At 41.1% G+C, this 18,441-nt stretch overlaps 1 protein-coding gene across 2 annotated transcripts in view; it reads right to left on the reverse strand.

Annotated features, from left to right (window-relative positions):
- Nucleotides 1-1,845: 1,845 nt before the first annotated feature.
- The window catches only part of RALGPS2 (Ral GEF with PH domain and SH3 binding motif 2), a 119,141-nt gene continuing 102,545 nt past the window's right edge, over nucleotides 1,846-18,441 (reverse strand). The window contains exons 14-19 of one of the 2 annotated variants that reach the window (XM_056844402.1): nucleotides 12,268-12,345; nucleotides 10,846-10,951; nucleotides 8,609-8,701; nucleotides 6,844-6,949; nucleotides 4,380-4,471; nucleotides 1,846-2,246 (exon numbers count right to left, since the gene is read on the reverse strand). In XM_056844402.1, coding sequence (XP_056700380.1) covers nucleotides 2,217-2,246; nucleotides 4,380-4,471; nucleotides 6,844-6,949; nucleotides 8,609-8,701; nucleotides 10,846-10,951; nucleotides 12,268-12,345 — 505 coding nt within the window. In that variant the 3' untranslated portion in view covers nucleotides 1,846-2,216. The remainder of the gene's footprint in view (nucleotides 2,247-4,379; nucleotides 4,472-6,843; nucleotides 6,950-8,608; nucleotides 8,702-10,845; nucleotides 10,952-12,267; nucleotides 12,346-18,441) is intronic. The other variant, XM_056844403.1, reaches the window with a different exon arrangement.

Raw genomic sequence — 18,441 nt, forward strand, 5'->3', positions numbered from 1 at the left:
GACGGGCAGGATGCATGAGATCTCAAAAGACCTAATGAAGTCCCCATGTTAAAACCTGCAGCGCAAAATGGCCCTGTGTCTTTAGCAAACCCGAATCACGTGAAGTTGTGGATCCCAGTTGCATGTTTCCACTGTCAAAAACATTAAGAAAAGATTTGGTAAGCCTGCAATACATCTACACTAGCATTTTCACTCTTTTTGAAGAACCCCCCCCCCAACTTCCACAGGGTTATCGTTCCACAATACTAAAAAAAAGGTACATACATTTATACAGTGTATTAAAAAAAAACTTTCAAAAAGAAACACACAGTAACTTTAAAAAATGGAAAACAAGAAGTTGTGCAAATTCTATACAGTAATACTGCTGCCTATGAAGTTGTGTCTACAAAACACCCAACATGGGTTATTGCGAGAAATGCGTAAACTAAAAGTGACACAAAATAAGCAGATCTCTTTGAAAAAATGCACCACTGCAAGGTCAGAACTGAGTGTTCACTCCCCAAAATACAGAACAGGACACAAATCCAGTGTGTTTAAAAATGGGTACTATTTGATAGGAACAAAAAGGAACAGGTTTCAAATAGTTCATTACTTATGCTCCCGATTCACCTCCCCCCCCCACACACACACTACAACCTGACTGCAACTTTTATGTTTGCTACTCATTTCTATTGTATTTTTTTGTGTTTTCTGTGTTTGTGTGTGTGTGTAGATGTGGATTCTGGGAACATAGTTTATTCAGAAACATTTTTAATTGAAAAACTGCTACAAAACTGTGACTAACGTTAGTTCCTACTGAACAACCTTTTTACCACTTGCAGATGATGATATTTTTCTTATCAACTAGATTGGAATCTTTTTTAAATTTAACCTGTTTACATTGGATAATTCAGTTAAAACAAATATCACCATCTCTACCCTGACAACATAAGTGGTCAAAGTATCTCAAAATAAGTACCATGTGCAAACAATCTTTAGAACTCAAGACATTCTTCACAAATGTGTCTAAAAGGTTTTTTAAAAAAAAGCATATGTAGTGACAAAATTTACATGAAAGTGGCTTCAATTAGCTTAATTCATCCCCCTCCAATCAATGCTTTTTTCCTTGTCAAGTTACTTACTTACCTTGGGAGATAGCTTCAAGAGCTCTGAACCAATAGCTGATGCTCACACAACCCACATTTGGCTTTTCTGTCTCAGGCAGAAGTCAATAAAACTCATAATTCCAAAATACAAATACAGGGATTGCAGCATTGTGCAAAAGAGATGAAGACGTGCTGTATTGTACAGAGCGAGCTTTCAGTAAGATTGTAGATAAGTTTTATAAGACAACATGTTTGATGGGGATGGCCTGTTTGAAAATATATTGGGGGGGGGGGAGACTCAGTTCTGACCCAGTGACATTTCCCCAAGCTTGATCTCCAGAATCCTGCATAGTATTTCTATCAGGAGATTTACAACCAAGAACTCTAACAAAGAAAGTTGCAGAGTTTAAAAGTTCGGCTGTTGTGCCACTTGCAGGTAAGAAAATCCCCACACAGTACCAATTTCTGCACAGTCAGTGCTTTGTGAAAGGAGAAGAAACTTGCATATATTACAGTTTTCAAATACTAAGCTTAAACAAGTTGAACTGTGTTCCCAATGAACTGAGCCCAGTAAGAGCTCTTTTAGAAGGATGCTGGTATAATCTGCACACTGTTCAGCTACATCCTTGCACACTCTGCCCCTGACACAACCCTTATACAGTAAGGTATTCACTCCTTTGGACCACAATAAAAACTGCAAAAAAAAAAAAAAAAAAAAAAAAAAAAGAGGAAAACCAAGAAAAAGAAAGGCTGGACTAATGCAAAACTAACACAAATGCAAATAAGCGATAACCTATTTAACCTAAGCACAGCACCGCCAGACATTTCACACACACGATTTGGTGTTTCGTGTTGGTTTTCCTTTCATTCTTTAAGGCAGTGGTATCCACAGGTCAGTTCAGAGAATCTGCAGCAGCAGAAGCAGCATGGTCTGTGGCAGTTCATGTTGCAACTCCATCCCCTGAACTCTTAGTGCTTTTTTGTTTGTTCAGTACTTCAAAGCTTTGAAACTCCGTTTACCGGCTTTGTTCTGGCACAGAAGTTTAGCTGGCTTGCCCTCTCCAGGGCTTCCCTTCTTAACCTTTTACAGCATTCAAAAATGTCATCTTGTTCCCATTTTAAAGAAGCTTCTCATTCAAACGTCATCAAGTTGGCAGGAACCTGGAAAATACAAGGATACACAAATTCCTCGAAAGGCTACTTAGACATCTCTACTGTCACAGAAGACTAGATTTTTAGAACAGATTGACTACTGAAAAATGCAAACAAATACCATTTGTTTTAACCGGTTGTGCCATTTCAGGGGTGGTGCAAGGGATACAGCACCCCTCCTCCAACCTATGCTTATAGATCACATGTGCTTATTTCTCTGGAGCGTCTAGATCTCTGGTTAGGACAAGGTACAACAAGTACTCTTTAAACTGACTCCTTGTTTTGCTAACATGGAATACACCCAGGACCCCGCTATGACAGCTGACCCTGCCACTAAAATATTTTTGCACTCTTCTCAATGGTGCCCCAGTTATCTACAGACCCAAAGTAAGGTGCACTGCCTCTGGGGCTTCATATCTCCAGCATTCCTATGTGCCTGACACACTTCTATGTAAGTATCTAGCAGGTGGCCAATATGATCTGTAACTACCTAAACAGTGAAGACTGTAATATTCCACTAATTGGCATTTCCCATCATTTCCTCTAATAGTGAAACTGTGACTATGGGATGATCTATAGGGCAGTGATAGCCCCACCCTCCATGATTCGGGGAGGTTTTGGCATACTTGGGAGCTTATCAAGGGATGCAGAACATTTCTCCCTCCTTAGAAGAGCTGTGCAACCGCAAAACCTTTCTGTAGAAACACAGCGTTACAGAAAGCCTTAATGTTAACAATAGTGCAGAGGGGGGACTGCCTTCTAGAGTGGCCAGTCTCCTCTGTCCTCCCCCATTCAATCAATACTTCCAGAAAAACAAAAGTAACTCTCTGAGACAACACAAACAGCTACACCTCCCTCCTCCACTATCCTGCTCAGGTTAGGAGGCAGCTACTACAGGTTTTCCACCAGGTCCCCCATAGGAAATTCTGGAATAACTGATCAATTGTCCCAACATAACTAGGGGGATTGTGGAGCAAAAGGCATTTGTATATAAACAGTAGTGTTGGCAACATGATGTTTAACATGCTCCACAGTATAGTCTAATCCTTACCATCCCATTAGATCTGTTTTAGCTTATGGAAGAGCTGCCTTGAAATTTACCATGCTTAAACTGATAGTGGCTTTAGTACTGAGACTCCTCCCCCCCGCCGTATTTATAGAGAGCTTCAGAAAAAATGTGTATGATGTTTAGACTTTACACAAGGGAAGAAGTTCATTTGTTCCATGTCATGCCAAATAATTAGTGTTTTTGGAGGAGGTGCAAACCAGAACTGTTATCATTCTGCACAGGGATTTATGGCTGACCTTTAAAGTTTGGGTTCTGGGATATCTTTCAGCCCTTTGGGGGTTTGCTATGTATGGGAATGAACAGGTGTGGTGAATGGCTCTGACAGCAAAAATACTGATCTGTTGTTCATGGAAAAGTACTACCACACCACATTTTGAATAGGGTCTGAAGACTTCGGCGTCACATGAGCAAATCCTGTTTAGAGGTAATAATAATATGGGGAAAGTATGGCCAGATCCAGAGATGCTTCACAGAACCAATTTGAAAGTACATTAGGATTCAGTGCTGTAACAGTCTATTATAGGATGCCTCTATAAATACCAATGAAGAATGGGGGAGGAAGGGTAAATGTATAGGTCATATAACACACTCCCAATTTGTCTGAATTACATCATATGGAAGTTGTTTGATGGGTAAAACGTAAGTAAAAATTCCATACCAGGGAATACTATTTTATCAACAGTAAAAATTAGGGGAACCCTCAAGGTCTCTTTTCTACTCTTTCTGAAGGCCACAATATCTGATGATAGGAAAAAAATCGCTTCCAATAACCTATGAGAACAAGTTATTTCATAGCTCTTCTGTTGAAACAGTGTATACTTCTCATGATGCCTTTTTGATCTCTTGCATGTTCAAGAGAAAAGAAACTCATTTTAATATATGCTTTTAAATGCCCATTATTTGAAGTTTGCATTAATTCTCAGAAAATCTGGACAGGAGTTATTAGGCTATTTCTTGCAATCATGGAACAACGGTTACACTACGCAAAGCCACTGTGATTTTTGCAAGGAACTGCTAAATATTCAACTTTGACTACAAGTTGCTGAAGTAGCTCAAAATTTGTGCTTTCTTACCTGTTGCCTGTTACTTTGGCAGGCAGCACTCAGATGTTTGAACCACAGCATTGCATTCATTCTGTTACCAGCCTGAAACTTGTATGAGTTTCCTGAATGAAAAAAGAGGGAGAACTCCCTATACTGAATAATCAACAAGCACATAGTATTTCATTAGCTAATGTTGGAAAATTATGTATTGTACAATGAACAGAATCAAGAGAAAAACCAACAAAAACTGCTAAGTTGGCACTGCCATATATGTTAAAATTCAATATGGCCATGATTAATATGAATCAGTTACATTAGAAAAAAAGATAGCACTTATTTTAACAATGCATACAAACCCCACAAAGAATTCAAATATTGTTTTATTGCATTGTTTTTGCAATCCTGGTTTATTGTATGCATTATATTGTTTTTATTGAATTGTTTTTCATCTCACAGAGAAAGCTGGAATATAAATGAAGTAAATAAATAAATACATAATCAATAGGCAAAATGCAAGGTGTGATATAAAGACATCATAATTAAGATGCATTAGAACACAGACCCCAAATTTTTATTTTCAGTAGACTGAATTCTCCTCCACCCCAGCACACACACACACACACAACACACGTCTTCATCAACAATATGAATGTATTCTGTCTGGCCTTTACAAAAAGTTATCTTGAAGGGAAATCGAGTTATGGACCCAAGTTTAGCTACAAAGATGGGGAAAAAACCCCACTCCAAATTAATGAGGTAAATATTTTGGGTGATACACTTGCATGTCTAGAACTCCACGTCACACAACAGAGCCCTTTAATACTTCTTCTCAACTATTCTCATGAGGTAGGAAGTTTCCTGCTGAGCAGCAAGGTCAACCTGAGTTTTGCCCATTTTCTGGGATTTGACCCAAGACTTCTTGCGCTGGTCGGACATCATTCCAAATCAGCTCGAGCCCTGCACATTCTGACAATATGGGAATGAGACTGGGGCTTGCTGCTGAAAGCGGGTAAATAGCAAGAGAGCAGTGGGCTGAAGAACTCTAGCACTCATCACTGGTAAGTGACCAGTTTCCCTTTGCTAAATTTCAACACCAAAGGAAACTTATGCTCATGCTTACAGTGCGCTTTCTGTGGAGGCAACTCTTAAGCACTGTGAGAGGGTGTAACAAGAACCAATAGTAAGGTCTTTTTCAGCATGAGGATGTCAGAGAGTGTGCCCAACTTGCAGGAGCTTGGGGAGATGTTTGGTGGCTTTCAAAAACAGGCTGGAGAGGTAGGGTTGCCAGGTCCCTCTTCACCACCAGAGGGAGGTTTTTGAGGTGGAGCCTGAGGAGGGTGGTGTTTGGGGAGGGACTTCAATGCCATAGAGTCCAACTGCCAAAGTGGCCATTTTCTCCAGGTGAACTGATCTCTATTGGCTGGAGATCAGTTGTAACAGCAGGAGATCTCCAGCTAGTACCTGGAGGTTGGCAACCCTATGGAGAGGGCTTTCTCTCGTAATGCTGCCTTGAGGCAGGAAGCCTAGTCATGCCTTGCCTTGGGAGTAAATTGTTTGCAAACAGAGCTGCTGGATACATCATGCTCCTCACCGAGGTAAAATAAGCAATGTGCAGTCAGAGTAAGATTTTGCCCCAAGACACATACATTTTCTTTAACAGAGCTTTTTGAGCCAGATTTTGGTGGTCGTTTGCTCTTTAAAAAAATCTTTTACTCTGGAAAATACCAAAGCTGAAGACAAAACTGTAACCTTTCCTTTTCAGATGGAAAAAAGCAGTTTCTTTAAATTGTTTCTCAAAGAAGGAGCTTCTAATAGACACAACCTCTTTCAGAAGCGGCTGAGAACTGAGGGAAGGGTACTCCCTCCCCCTCCCTTTCATGCTGAAAAAGACGGAGGGGGGGGAAGGAGTGTCCTCTTCTTCTTCAGAGCTTCTAAAACTGTGGTTCTCTGTGGCTGGCCTCAGCATGTGCAGAACCCATGTGGGACTACACAGGTACCACAATGATGAACATATACTGCCTCAAAATATACTTTGAACAACAAAACCAATGGACCCTGGATGACAGACTGGAAAACTCACACACATAAATACTTGGGAGCAGTTTTTATTTAATCTGTTCCATATGACTTTTTTTGGGCAATATTTTTATTATATATGCTTTAACTATTTGTAAGCCTCTACGAAAGTCCTTTCTTTTGTTTTTGTTTGATGTAAATTTTAAAATAAATATGCACCAAGAGAAATGGTTCCCTCAAACAATTTCATGGAACCCAAACAGGACAAAACACAAGACTTTCAACATCATATACATTAATAACGAAGCTGATCACGGTGTGTGCAACTAATGCACACTGGGTCTCTCATATTCAAGTCTTTCTAAAAACAAAATGGCAAAAACAGGCACCTCCTAGGCCTAAGCGTGAAGCACTGCTTCATCCCCTCTTGATCAGCTGTGAAGCTAGCAAGTGAATCCAGGTTTAAAACATTACTAACCTCTCTCAGAATCTGTAAGCAGGAAGAGATCGGGATGTTCTGGGTCATCAGCCATCATAACCATCCATCCTACTACTGACACATTCTTAGCTGGTGTAGATTTGAACTGGGGTGGGGGGAGAAGACATCCAAACACAACAATAATGTTAATTGAAAGAAAAAAGGGTTCAGGAAATATGACAATATTGCAAAAATGCAGCTGAAATAGCATTGTATTTGTTTGACAATATGCTATAATAACTTATTTATAAAAATAAAAGCCTCGGAATAAGCAATATGCGATAATTTATTTATAAAAACAAAAGCCTCATAATAAGCACATATAAAAGCAGTTTCTCTAGAATCACTATTTCTCTAATTTTAGATTCGGCCACATGGTTGAACACACAGAACACATTTCACAGGTGACAGAGCCAAGCCAACCAGCTCCTGTATGTTCCCAGCGACTACTGGAAAAGGCGTATGTTAGAACAAGTTCAGAATGCAGTTAAGGAGATGCATCTGGGACAAGGAGTGGTGGAGGCTGGTAGTAAACCAGAATTAGGTCCCTTGTAGGGTGTCCTACTGATTAGATCTGAGCTGCCACAGACCAAAGAGAATTTCTATATTATGTCACATCAACTCAGACAATGCAGCTGCCTTATTTTGAGTCAAGACCAGTGATTAATTCAGCCCAGCACAGTCTACTCTGGCAGATTTCTTTTCAAACAACATTCATGCGTTTGTGAACCTGGCTTAAGACAATTTAGATGTAAACTCATGATCACACAACAAGATCAACATTACTTTTAATTCACTGTTGGGAGGCATTGGGGTCACAGTATTTCTTGGTCGCAACTTCGAATTAATCCAGGACCGATTCATGCATTGAAAGGGAGATGAACATATGGTACTTGATGTGCACTTTGATAGAAATAATGTTGTTGCTCCATTCTCGACATAAAGCACTGCGAGTTTGTGGCTATTAATAATAAGAATGATGCAATCTCGTTGGTTTTGAAAGAGTATGGACAGAGAGCAGGAAGGATTTGCATGGGTACCATTGTAAAGTCAGAAAGAACACACAACACACTTTAGAGAGGTCAGTTTTTGTACACATTTTGGAGTAACGTGACTTTATGTTCGTGCTTTAGAGACCAGAGAGGTTCAGAAAATGCTGTGGAACTACAGAATTGCTAGGGCAGAGAGACCACCAGGCTATTTTTATTCAGTTTAATAGCTGCAATCGATATCATGCTTGTGCGCACTTTTTTGCCTGCCAAGACTGATCCAGCTGCTCTCGTAAGGCCTCTGTAGAGCTCCTCCCGCTTTCCTCAGCCTTTCAGACTTGAGTCTTTTGGAGGGACGATTTACAGAGAAAGAAATTGCTTTTCAAGACAGCTGCTGAGATGTCTTGGCAGCAGAAAACCAAACTGGGGGAAGTTAAAGTAGAGAACTGAGGGAGGAAAGTGGGCAGAGAAGATACTAGCCAAGCAGTAACAGTGGCTAATGGGGAAACAATCGTACAAAGGGTCATGGTTGTTGAACACACAAGACCCCTCTGCTCCCCCACCCCAAAAAGAAGGAAATAATCCTGCTGCCAAGTGAAGTGGGGGGGAGGCAGAGCAGAATCTTGGAAAAAGTGATTCCAAACCTGCTTTCCCCGTTACTGGAGGTTAATACATTTTGTGAACTAAAATGGCCATAAAACGTATTTAACTTTAAGCGCCCATCCGCCCCAAGACCAAGCATACCAGTAGGAGATATGCCAAAGGACAACACATACATGTTTTCGCTCTGTCGCTTTCAAAGACTTTGCTGCATAGTAGAAAAGCTGAGTTCCACACAGCGCGGCCCAGTATTTTGTCCAAGATGCTACCTGTAGAAGTAGAGTCCACAGATTTATTAACCTTAGAGGACCATGCCATGCCACTTTCATGTGATAGTTTACATTTTTATACCAATCTCAAATTGAGCAGAATGATACTTTTCAAAACCAATACCACCCAAGCAGTAAAATACATTACTTCCTACAGTGGCCTAGATCAGGGGTCTTCAACGTGGTGCCCATGGGCATAATGGCGCCTGCCAACACCTTTTCTGGCACCCAAGAATTTTTAGAAAGTAGGTGGGGCCAGATAGGCCTTTCGCTCAGCAAGTATTCTGATTGGCTGTGCAGATTTTTTTAAAAAAATATTATTTTGGTAGCAGCTGCCACCACAGCGCAATCCAGGGTAGTGCCAATTGCCAATTTGGGGTCAGGAAGCAATTTTTCTCCTGGCTAGATAGGCCAGGGATCCTGGAGGTGTTTTTTTTTTTTTTTTTTTTTGCTATCTTCCAGGTTTAGAGTAGGGGGTCACTGGGTGTGTGTGGCGGGGAGGTAGCTGTGAATTTCCTGCTTTGGGCAGGGGGTTGGACTAGACTGGTGGTCCCTTCCAACTCTGTGATCTGCACTATGTTACTGAAGTTAAGCTGTGGCAATCATTTTGTGGCTGGTTCCACCTCCTGTGGCAGCCATTCTATTGCTGTATCCTTCATACCGTGTCAGAATTCCAAATGTGCCTGCAGGCTCAAAAAGGTTGGGGACCTCTGGCCTAGATCACTACAGGAAATTGTTTCAAATACAAATAACTTGGTATAGACGCAGGATTCACAAACTGTGCCATATCAGTGGTCCTCCCCACAGCTTCCTTCACGCCTCTCTCTCTCTCTCTCTCTCTCTCTCTCTCTCTCTCTCTCTCTCTCTGTGTATGTATATATGGAGCTGATTTCGTATCGAAATAGAGACTGACTGACTCCCCAGAGCAAATCAGTGCAGCAAGACAGACACCCTAGAGAGCAATGGTATTACTTTTCCAATTTAAGGGCAGGCACGTTAAAAGAAAACAGAAAACAACAACATGATGTGTGCTACAAAATCCCAGGAGAGAAAAACAGCAGGAAACAGGGCTTCTTTCCAAACTGATCACTAGCTTTTAACACCACAGTCAATAGAGAGGCACACTGCTGCCAGGACCAAAGTTTGGAACAAAACTAAATCATATATGTTTTGAGTTATTTTTAGTCATTTCTCAGGTTGCCATAATAGTCTGCATTTCCTGTGATGAACACATTCCATTGTTTGAAACGCTAAGAACTGTGTCTTTGATCCATTATTAGAAGGAACTAAAACAGCTGCATCTATTACCAGATTTATTCTCTGCAGATGAGGGAATAATTTCAGATACTCCAGCCCTCAGACAGAAGCTGCTTAAAAAATCTCTTTGCTATGGTGGTGGTTTCTGCCAGGGTTTGGAAAAAGCAACAACTGCCTCTCATACTATTAGCCTGATAACACATAAGGTCTCTGTGCCTTCTGAATATGTGGCACGGGAATGATGATGATGATGATGATGAAGAGTTGGTTTTTATACCCCGATTTTCTCTATCTTTAAGGAGTCTCAAACCTTCCTCTCCCCACAACAGACACCTTGTGTGGGGCTGAGAGAGTTTGGAGAGAACTGTGACTAGCCCAAGGTCACCCAGCAGGCTTCATGTGTAGGAAGAGTGGGGAAACCAACCCGGTTCACCAGATTAGTCCGCGGCTCACGTGGAGGAGTGGGGAATCAAACCAGGTTATCCAGATTAGAGTCCACCACTCTTAACCACTACACCACGCTGGAGATTCTGCATATGAGAGGGCAAACCATACAATGAGTGGCAACTACATGTTATGGCCCATGCATAGAACTACTGACAATCCAAACAATTCTGGGGCAGTGCCATAAGGAGGTCTGCAGATAACATCTAAATTGGTCATGAGATGAGCTACCACTGATTTTATCCTGCCCTTCTCCCCAGAAGGCTTTCAAGGTAAGGTTTCCCTTTTCGGCTCACTGGAATAACCACTGTTGACCCACATAGTAAGACAAATCACACATAAATTTTCTCTGCTGACCCATTTAATAAGACAGATCACACATAACTTTGTAGAAATTAAGAGGCATGAGAAATATACTTTAAGTGTTTTGTTTATTGCCTTACTGTTGGCTTTTTGCCTTCTTTCAATAAAGTCTTCCTCCTGAGAACGCCTTGAATAGTTACAGCTCCCGGATACAAATGAACAGCTAAGTCTTCAGACTCTGCAGAACTATAAGCAGCACAAGAGAGGAAACGTGAAAAACAGAAATGTCCCAACAAGAGTTCTCCAACTTGCAATTAACATTGGCATCAAATGGTAAAGTTGTTGCCATTTCATTGACTAGATTTTATTGCAGAACGTGACCGTGGCTATTAGAAGGGCAGCTTTTGTGGAATTTAATCCCAGAAGCATAAATAACATTCGAAAAGAACCCTTCAGTTCAGCAAGCAATTAATATATTTAAAAAACCCTAATGCTCTGAGCAGCCATAATACAAATAAAATGAATTCTAAACAGCAGACAGTTTCAGGCTAAACTGTCTTCTGGAACATGCAATATTGTAATTTGTTATTGTAATTTGTCCACTTTCTGGTAGAAAGACTGGATTAGTTAGATTCATCTGAGTTCCTGAAACTGCAAAAAAAAAAGAAAGAAGAAGCAGCAACAACTCAACGCATGCACAAAAATCCTCCTTGAAAGCAGCAACACAAGCAGCAGGAAAGCAGAAAGCCTGACCCGGAGCAGTTAACTGAAGCTGTTTTACCATAAGCTTGTGTTCTAACAAGTGAGCAGCTGACCAGCTTTTAAAAGGAAACTTTTGATTGACACAACAGTATGCGTGTGTGTTTTGGTGCATGCCAGGAAGTTTATAAAATCATGTAGGCACAGCTATCAGCTCCCAACAGACAGTCTAAGGAAATAAGAATTTCTGAAATGTCTTGGAAATAGCTCTTCATTCATCCTTCATCTGTTGGCAAGTGTAAATTGAGAATATGATACCTGGAGTCTCAGCAAAATACACAGCTCAAGTTTGACAGTTGTTAAGAGCTGGGTTTTGGCCCTTTCTTGAACAACTGAAATAATTCAACGGAGGTTAAAGTTTAATTACAAGTGTAAACTGTTTGCATAAAATGCTGTTTCTAAAGGGTTTAAGCCAGTCATTGACAAGTTCTTAAAATCTGGATGTCACGAACTCAGATGCCAACATCACTGTTGCAGCCCCAAATTATTTGCAATGTTAAATAGTGCTACAGTACTAAAAAAAACCAAAAAAAAAACACCAACATTTTTATGGTTCTTTGTTTAATGGTGCAATACTTTCAGAAACTTCATTTGCAGATTAGAACAAGCCAGCCACAATCTATTAAAGATATGATTGAGTCACGCGAAAGGGAAGGCCCAATTGTAAGGGAAAGCACACCAAAAGGATTTCGCCAAGGAAGTCAGAAAGAACAGAAGTGTCAGGTGACACCCATTCCAACATCAAGCCAGTCACCAACACCAGAGGGAAGAAGTCCGACCCCTGAACACAAAGGGGTTTGTACCTGCTGCCCTTCATGTGGCCTCGATAACCATTTCGTGCCATTCTTGTCACCGGACCAAGAGAATGGTATAATCTGTTCCTGTTGGGTTCCATTACAAATTGTATGCATTATACATATTTTCCCACATAGTCGTCATCATCATTTGTTAGAACACTGCAATAAGCTTCCTTCTGCCTTAATGCTCCTATGGCTCTTTCTTGAAGCCATACCACATTTTTTAATTAAGAAAAAAATATTTTTTCTTATTTGGACACATGTTCTTTATATGTGCACACCCATAACTCTGGGTTACTTTTACTGGCATCTCTATGAATGGTTTGGAAATCAGAAAAAAAAACTGCTTTAAAATTGAACTTAAAGAAAGAGCAGAGAATTACATTGCTGAACAATATTTATATCAATTAAGGCAAATAATTATTGCAAAACTTTGAAGATAATACACAGACTTCTAAGTTTTGATAGCTTACAAGCAAAGAACACAAGATGTGCTAGCAGGACAAATTAAAAAGTAACATGAATGTGATAACTGTCAGTGAATGCATAAAATGGTTCTTATATATTAGTTTTCTTATTACAGGATACTTTTAACAGGGCTGAGTTTGTATCCACTGCTGAGAAACTAAAGCACAATTTGCCATGAGGCAATATGACAGCTTAAAATGGTGAGCACGCAACCAAGTGTATATATTTCACTTGTAAATGAATTCAGTGCTTTGTACCATAATGTTCTTCTTAAATTTAGCACTGTTTCAAACTCAGTCTTTGGACACAGGTAAAATAAACATAACTGACATTTTTCAAGATCAATCAATGACCAAGGGGCATAGGCTTTGATGACTTCTTCCCTAATACTTGGACTTATATGTCGTCGTAGCATGGTCAAGACAGTGGAGCCCCCAGGGCTTAACCGGCCCTTAGATTCCCAATGTTAGGTGCTAACATCTTGCATACCTCTTACAGATGCTAATATGTACCACTATTTCACTTCATCCTGTATTAGCCTTGGCATTTTTTCTACTTTGCTGCTGTTGGGAGTGTCTCAGCCTCTTTGTGTGAATAGATTACTCCTTCAACTGGATCAATCGACTGGCCTCTCTTTGTAACATTCTCTGGAGAGGCGGTATAGATATTTTTCTAAACAACGACATACATAATCCACCCCCTGCACTGTCTATAAAATCTGGCCCAAAGGTTGTATAACTTGATGCATCTGAAGAAATGAGCTTTGACTGATGAAGGCTTATATCAAAATAAAATTTGCTACTGTGTAATTTTGAGAGTCTTGATTTTGGATAAAGGAGTTACGTTGCAACTTTAATTAGTCTGTATTTTAATGCTGTGCATGAATCAAATGAATAATTCTTCCACTACTAACCAAAGAAACTTACACCATAATGCCCTTACTTTCTCAATGTTATACAAACATGATGCACCAGAAGCAACTGACATGGCCTGCTTATTAGCAAAGCTGATTAATCACAACCAATGCGTTTGAAATAGGGTTGCCAACACCAGGATGGGAAATTCTTGGAGATTTGGGGGTGGAGCTTGGGGAGGGGGGTTTAGAGAGGGAAGGGACCTCAGCAGGATATAACGCCATAGAGTCCACCCTCCAAAGCAGCCATTTTCTCCAGGGGAACTGATCTCTGTAGTCTGAAGATCAGTTGTAATTCTGGGAGATCTCCAGGCCCCATCTGGAAGTTGGAAACCCTAATTCAGAATGCAATCTCTTAACCCTATATGACAAAAAAAATATTCAGGGATAAGGAGCCGTGTTACTTAACTCCACAGAGAGAAGATTCATGCCCTTAGCTGGACTCAGATAAACATAAGAAAAGCCATGCTGGATTAGACCAAGGCCCACCAAGTTCAGCCATCTGTTCACACAGTAGCAGAATTGTAAGCACTGACCATTTATTCCTTCCTATTTTTCAAGAGTGGTCTCACCATATATTTGCATAAAGGCAATATGATAGCAGCAGTTTTATTCTCTATTCCTTGTCTAATTATGGCCAGCATGGTGTACACCTTTTTCACAGCAGCCGCACACTGGATTGATATTTTCATGGAACTAGTCCACTACCACCCCCAAGATCCCTCTCTTGGTTTATCACTATCAATGCTGCCAGCACAGATCCCATCAGTGTGTATGTGAAGCTGGGATTTTTTTGACGCAATATGCATCACTTTCCACTGGCTCACATTGAATCTCATTTGCAATTTTAACCCAGAGAGGGATAAATAAAGGCAATACAAAATACAATCACAATAATGAAAGGGATGCCCATGTGCTTGTTTTTAAAAGCTATTGCTTAACATCACATGCTCCTTCCTCAGTGGAATATTCCAGTTAAAAGAACAGTACTGGCTCTGGCAATAGATTGTATTCATGAGAAAATGGAAGAGCAAATAAACATCCAGCAGTCGGTTTGTGAACATGGTGTTATTTATGAGCATCTGTATCCAGAGGAATAACCCAACAGGAAGTTTCAAATACCAGGCCTATTTCTACCTCTGAGAGCCCCATCTGCCCTCCACCCTGACTTCCCTCCAAATCCCGCTCTCCTAACTGCCTCTTAACATTCTATCTTGCAAGCAATTCCCCACTCCTTCCAAGGAACCCCTGGAGCACAATTCGTTACACTATTATCTCCTCTTAGAGGAGACCAGTAATGCACTGCATCAAGCATTTCTTAACTAATAATGAATACTAGTGAGGCAGCTGCATCGATTTTTAAAAAATTAAAATCTAAAATGCACGGGCTCCCTGATGATAAATATGCTTTTAACCTACACATATTTGTTGTGTACCTGTTTGCTTTGGCAGTTTAAACAAAACCTGAAATGGTTTCTTCATAGTGTGATTGCAAGTCAGTTAGGGACCCCACAGTGAATGGGAGGTATTATTGCACCATATTACTAGATACGGCTAAGTGAAAATGTAACTGAGGAAAACAAAGACTCTCATAGCCTTGCAAAGTTCAGAATTAAAGGTAGCAAACAGATTATCCCTTTAAATGAGCATATAAATTGGAAAAAAAAACTTTTAATACAAGCCTAGCATCATCCCCCCCTCCCGACTGGAAACAGTGTACAAGTATTTAATAAGTCAGAATCAAAAACCCAGTGCTAAAAGTAGCACTGGACTAGTAGCTGGCTTAATTTTTTAATGTCTTAATGTCCAGTATATTTAGATAAGAATGAAGGGGAAACTATGCTTATGAGCTTAGACAGCTGTCCTACACAACATGAAACAACACTACTGCCAGCTTTTTAGAAGAACATGGAAATGATTTCCTAAAGCTACTCTGCTCTGAGAAAGATCAGTTCACAGGAGCAATATCACCTAAACAGAGAGAGATATGGGAAACTGACAGCCTGCTTGCCGAAAGGGCATTTGAACTGCACAGCAAGAAAATGGTGGCAAAGTTGGCTAGACGGTAACCCCACTTCAGAGAGTTAACCCCATCCTAGATATCAAACTGCTTCCAAGGAGACAAGACTATACCTCACTTTATTCATTTATTTAGACCATTGCAAACACACTGTTCTCTGTAACAGCGGGTTACAACTCTTGCCTCCTGTCAACAGAAAACTGGTCAAGAAGTTGTTGTTTGAGTCATTAGCCCTCCTTGCTAGCAAAGGAGAAAAGTGGCTGCCTCTGCTTCTCCCACTGAGTTGCCTCTGTACAAGTGGTGCTGAGCAAGTGGTGTTAACACTCAAAGCACGCGCTAATCATAGCTATGTTTAAATTCAGTGCATACAGAGACTGAGGCTGCCCCAAAGAACAACAATTCACAGCCCATTCAATGACATGAGATGCTGCAAAGACATAATGTTCTTTCTGGAGACTCAGGAGGGACTCAGAGGGGATTAGGGCTCAGGGCACGCATGTAATCTTGGTAGCCTGTGGAGAAGAGACAGCAACCAAGCACCCATCCATCATGCTTGAACTGTGATTTTACCACAATAACCTTCTTCCTTAGCTGGGACTGGTCCCAGGTTTGGGGCAGGTAGAGTGCAAAGCCCCCCCTCTATTATTGTAGCTGATATCTGTAGTGGTTCTTAATGACTAACAGTGCGTTCCTAAGGAGAGTTACTCCAGTCTAAGCCCGCTGAAACGAATGGGCTTAGACTGGAGTAACTCTCCTTAGGAATGCACTGTTAGGCACCACTTTTGGAGGCAATGTTTGACATGGCATAAAAATGCAAGAAAAACAAACGCCAGAAAACACCAGGCCCCTCTCAGCAATATGCCTTGGTTGTTGTAGAGAAAGCTGAAGGACAGTGGGGGAATTGCAGGGGGGTTAGGGTAGAACCTTAAATCCCCAACTGTTGTTGCAAGGCAGCACAGAAACCGATAGTAACTACCTGCAAAGAACTGCTCCCAAAAAAAGTTGGATTCAGGATTCAAGTGTGATCAATGAAGGGGGAAGCAGCAGGTCATCATGGACCAGCAAGACTACATATCTTAGGAAACACCTCAGGGCAGCTACTATTTTTGGGGACGGCTCTAGAGCTCCGGCTAGGAAGGAGCATGAGGAGGCTCTCCTCAGCTCTGGATACCACTTTCAACAATTTGCGTGTCACTGTGTGTACTGTGTACTCACTCATAGGTGTAAACTACGGGGGGCTGAGGGGCTCAAGCCCCCCTGAACTTAGCTGGGGGGGCTGAGCGCCCCCCAGGCAACCAGTGCCCAAATGAGGAGCTCAGTTCCAATGGTAGCTGAAGCACAGTCCTGTCCTATCTTCCTGTTATATCATATTACAATTTCCATGATTCTTTGAGGCTTTTGTTCCTGTTTGCTAGTAGGAGCAGCAGAAGGGGTAATAGGGGATTAGGAGAATATTTGATTTTACTATAATTTTAAAAATGTAAATAAACAGTTTGCATTGTTAATTAAATGTTAAAGTTGTATTTCAGCTGTCAGAAGATAATGTATTGAAGCCCCCCTAAATTTCTGGGGAGCCCCTCCCTAAATTTCCCATAGCCCTGCCTCCATAGATAGTGGCAACGGAGGCCCCTCCCTATGATGTCACTGCCTCCTCCCTGTGATGTCATAGCAATGCCTCTGGCCCAGCCCCAGCCCCAGCCCCCCCCCTGGGAAATTGGAAACTCTACGCCCCTGGACACACTCTCAAAGCAGTTTGATATCCAGATTGTAGAACTGAAGGTTGTGAGCCTGTAATTTCAACTCTTCTAAACACCACTTCACATGTGCTATTTCCTACACAGATCTCACCTCCATATAACTGACTCACAAAATCACCACCCATTTGCGCCAAAAGACTTGAATAGGTGGTAGTGTACACATTCTGTAGTGTACACATACTTACTTAAATGATATTGCTTAAACAGCTGAAAGGCCACAAGCAGCATCACACTAATAGAATTCCCAAAATTAACCCTTTTTACAATTAATTACAGCCCGCAAAAAATTAGCCACTAATAATGTAATTCTTTTATCTGTGCCAAATAACTACCATTGAAATTAAGCTTTGCAGGGAGAGAAAAACGTATAAAATAAAAGTTGTCCTCATAATTTCTGCCTCAAATCATCCCAATGACAGTACAGCAAAAGGTGTCCCAGGTTCTCTATGGGGCCATCCCCACAAACGCAGCTTCAATCTGAATGGAGTACGCCTGCAAAGCGTCATTGGTAACCATAGACGGGAACACATTCAGCCTAGCCAACATAAATGCTTTTCTATATTGATCTACGGTTAAATTAAAGACATATTGTGGAATGGACTTAGAGGGGATTAAACCATGCGAGGCCACAGAGGAGACTCGCTGAGCTCTCTCCTGCGTATTACTAAGGTCAAATCACGCTAGATTTAATTTCATTCATCTCGTATGCCTCATTAGGGTTAAAACCTAGCCGCTGCAATCTATTGGCAATAACGTGTGTTTTTTTTCTGAATGTGTCTCTCCTACGTGGAGATGATCATCAGGTAGCAGAACTATCAGGGCCTGCAAAACGGAACTATTCCGCCATGCCTGCAATTGAGGGCAGCCGCAAGTTTTACATTGTTGCTGGCCTCCCCATCCTCTCCCCGCCCCACTCTGATTGTGGGGGTTACACTGCCTGCCTGGGTCCTCAGCAACTGCTATTCCCCAGAGTGAGAATGACAACTTGATTTTATCTTATTTTATTTTATATTTGTGATTAG

Source organism: Euleptes europaea, chromosome 2 (assembly GCF_029931775.1).
Source record: "Euleptes europaea isolate rEulEur1 chromosome 2, rEulEur1.hap1, whole genome shotgun sequence".
Classification (NCBI taxonomy): Eukaryota; Metazoa; Chordata; class Lepidosauria; order Squamata; family Sphaerodactylidae; genus Euleptes; species Euleptes europaea.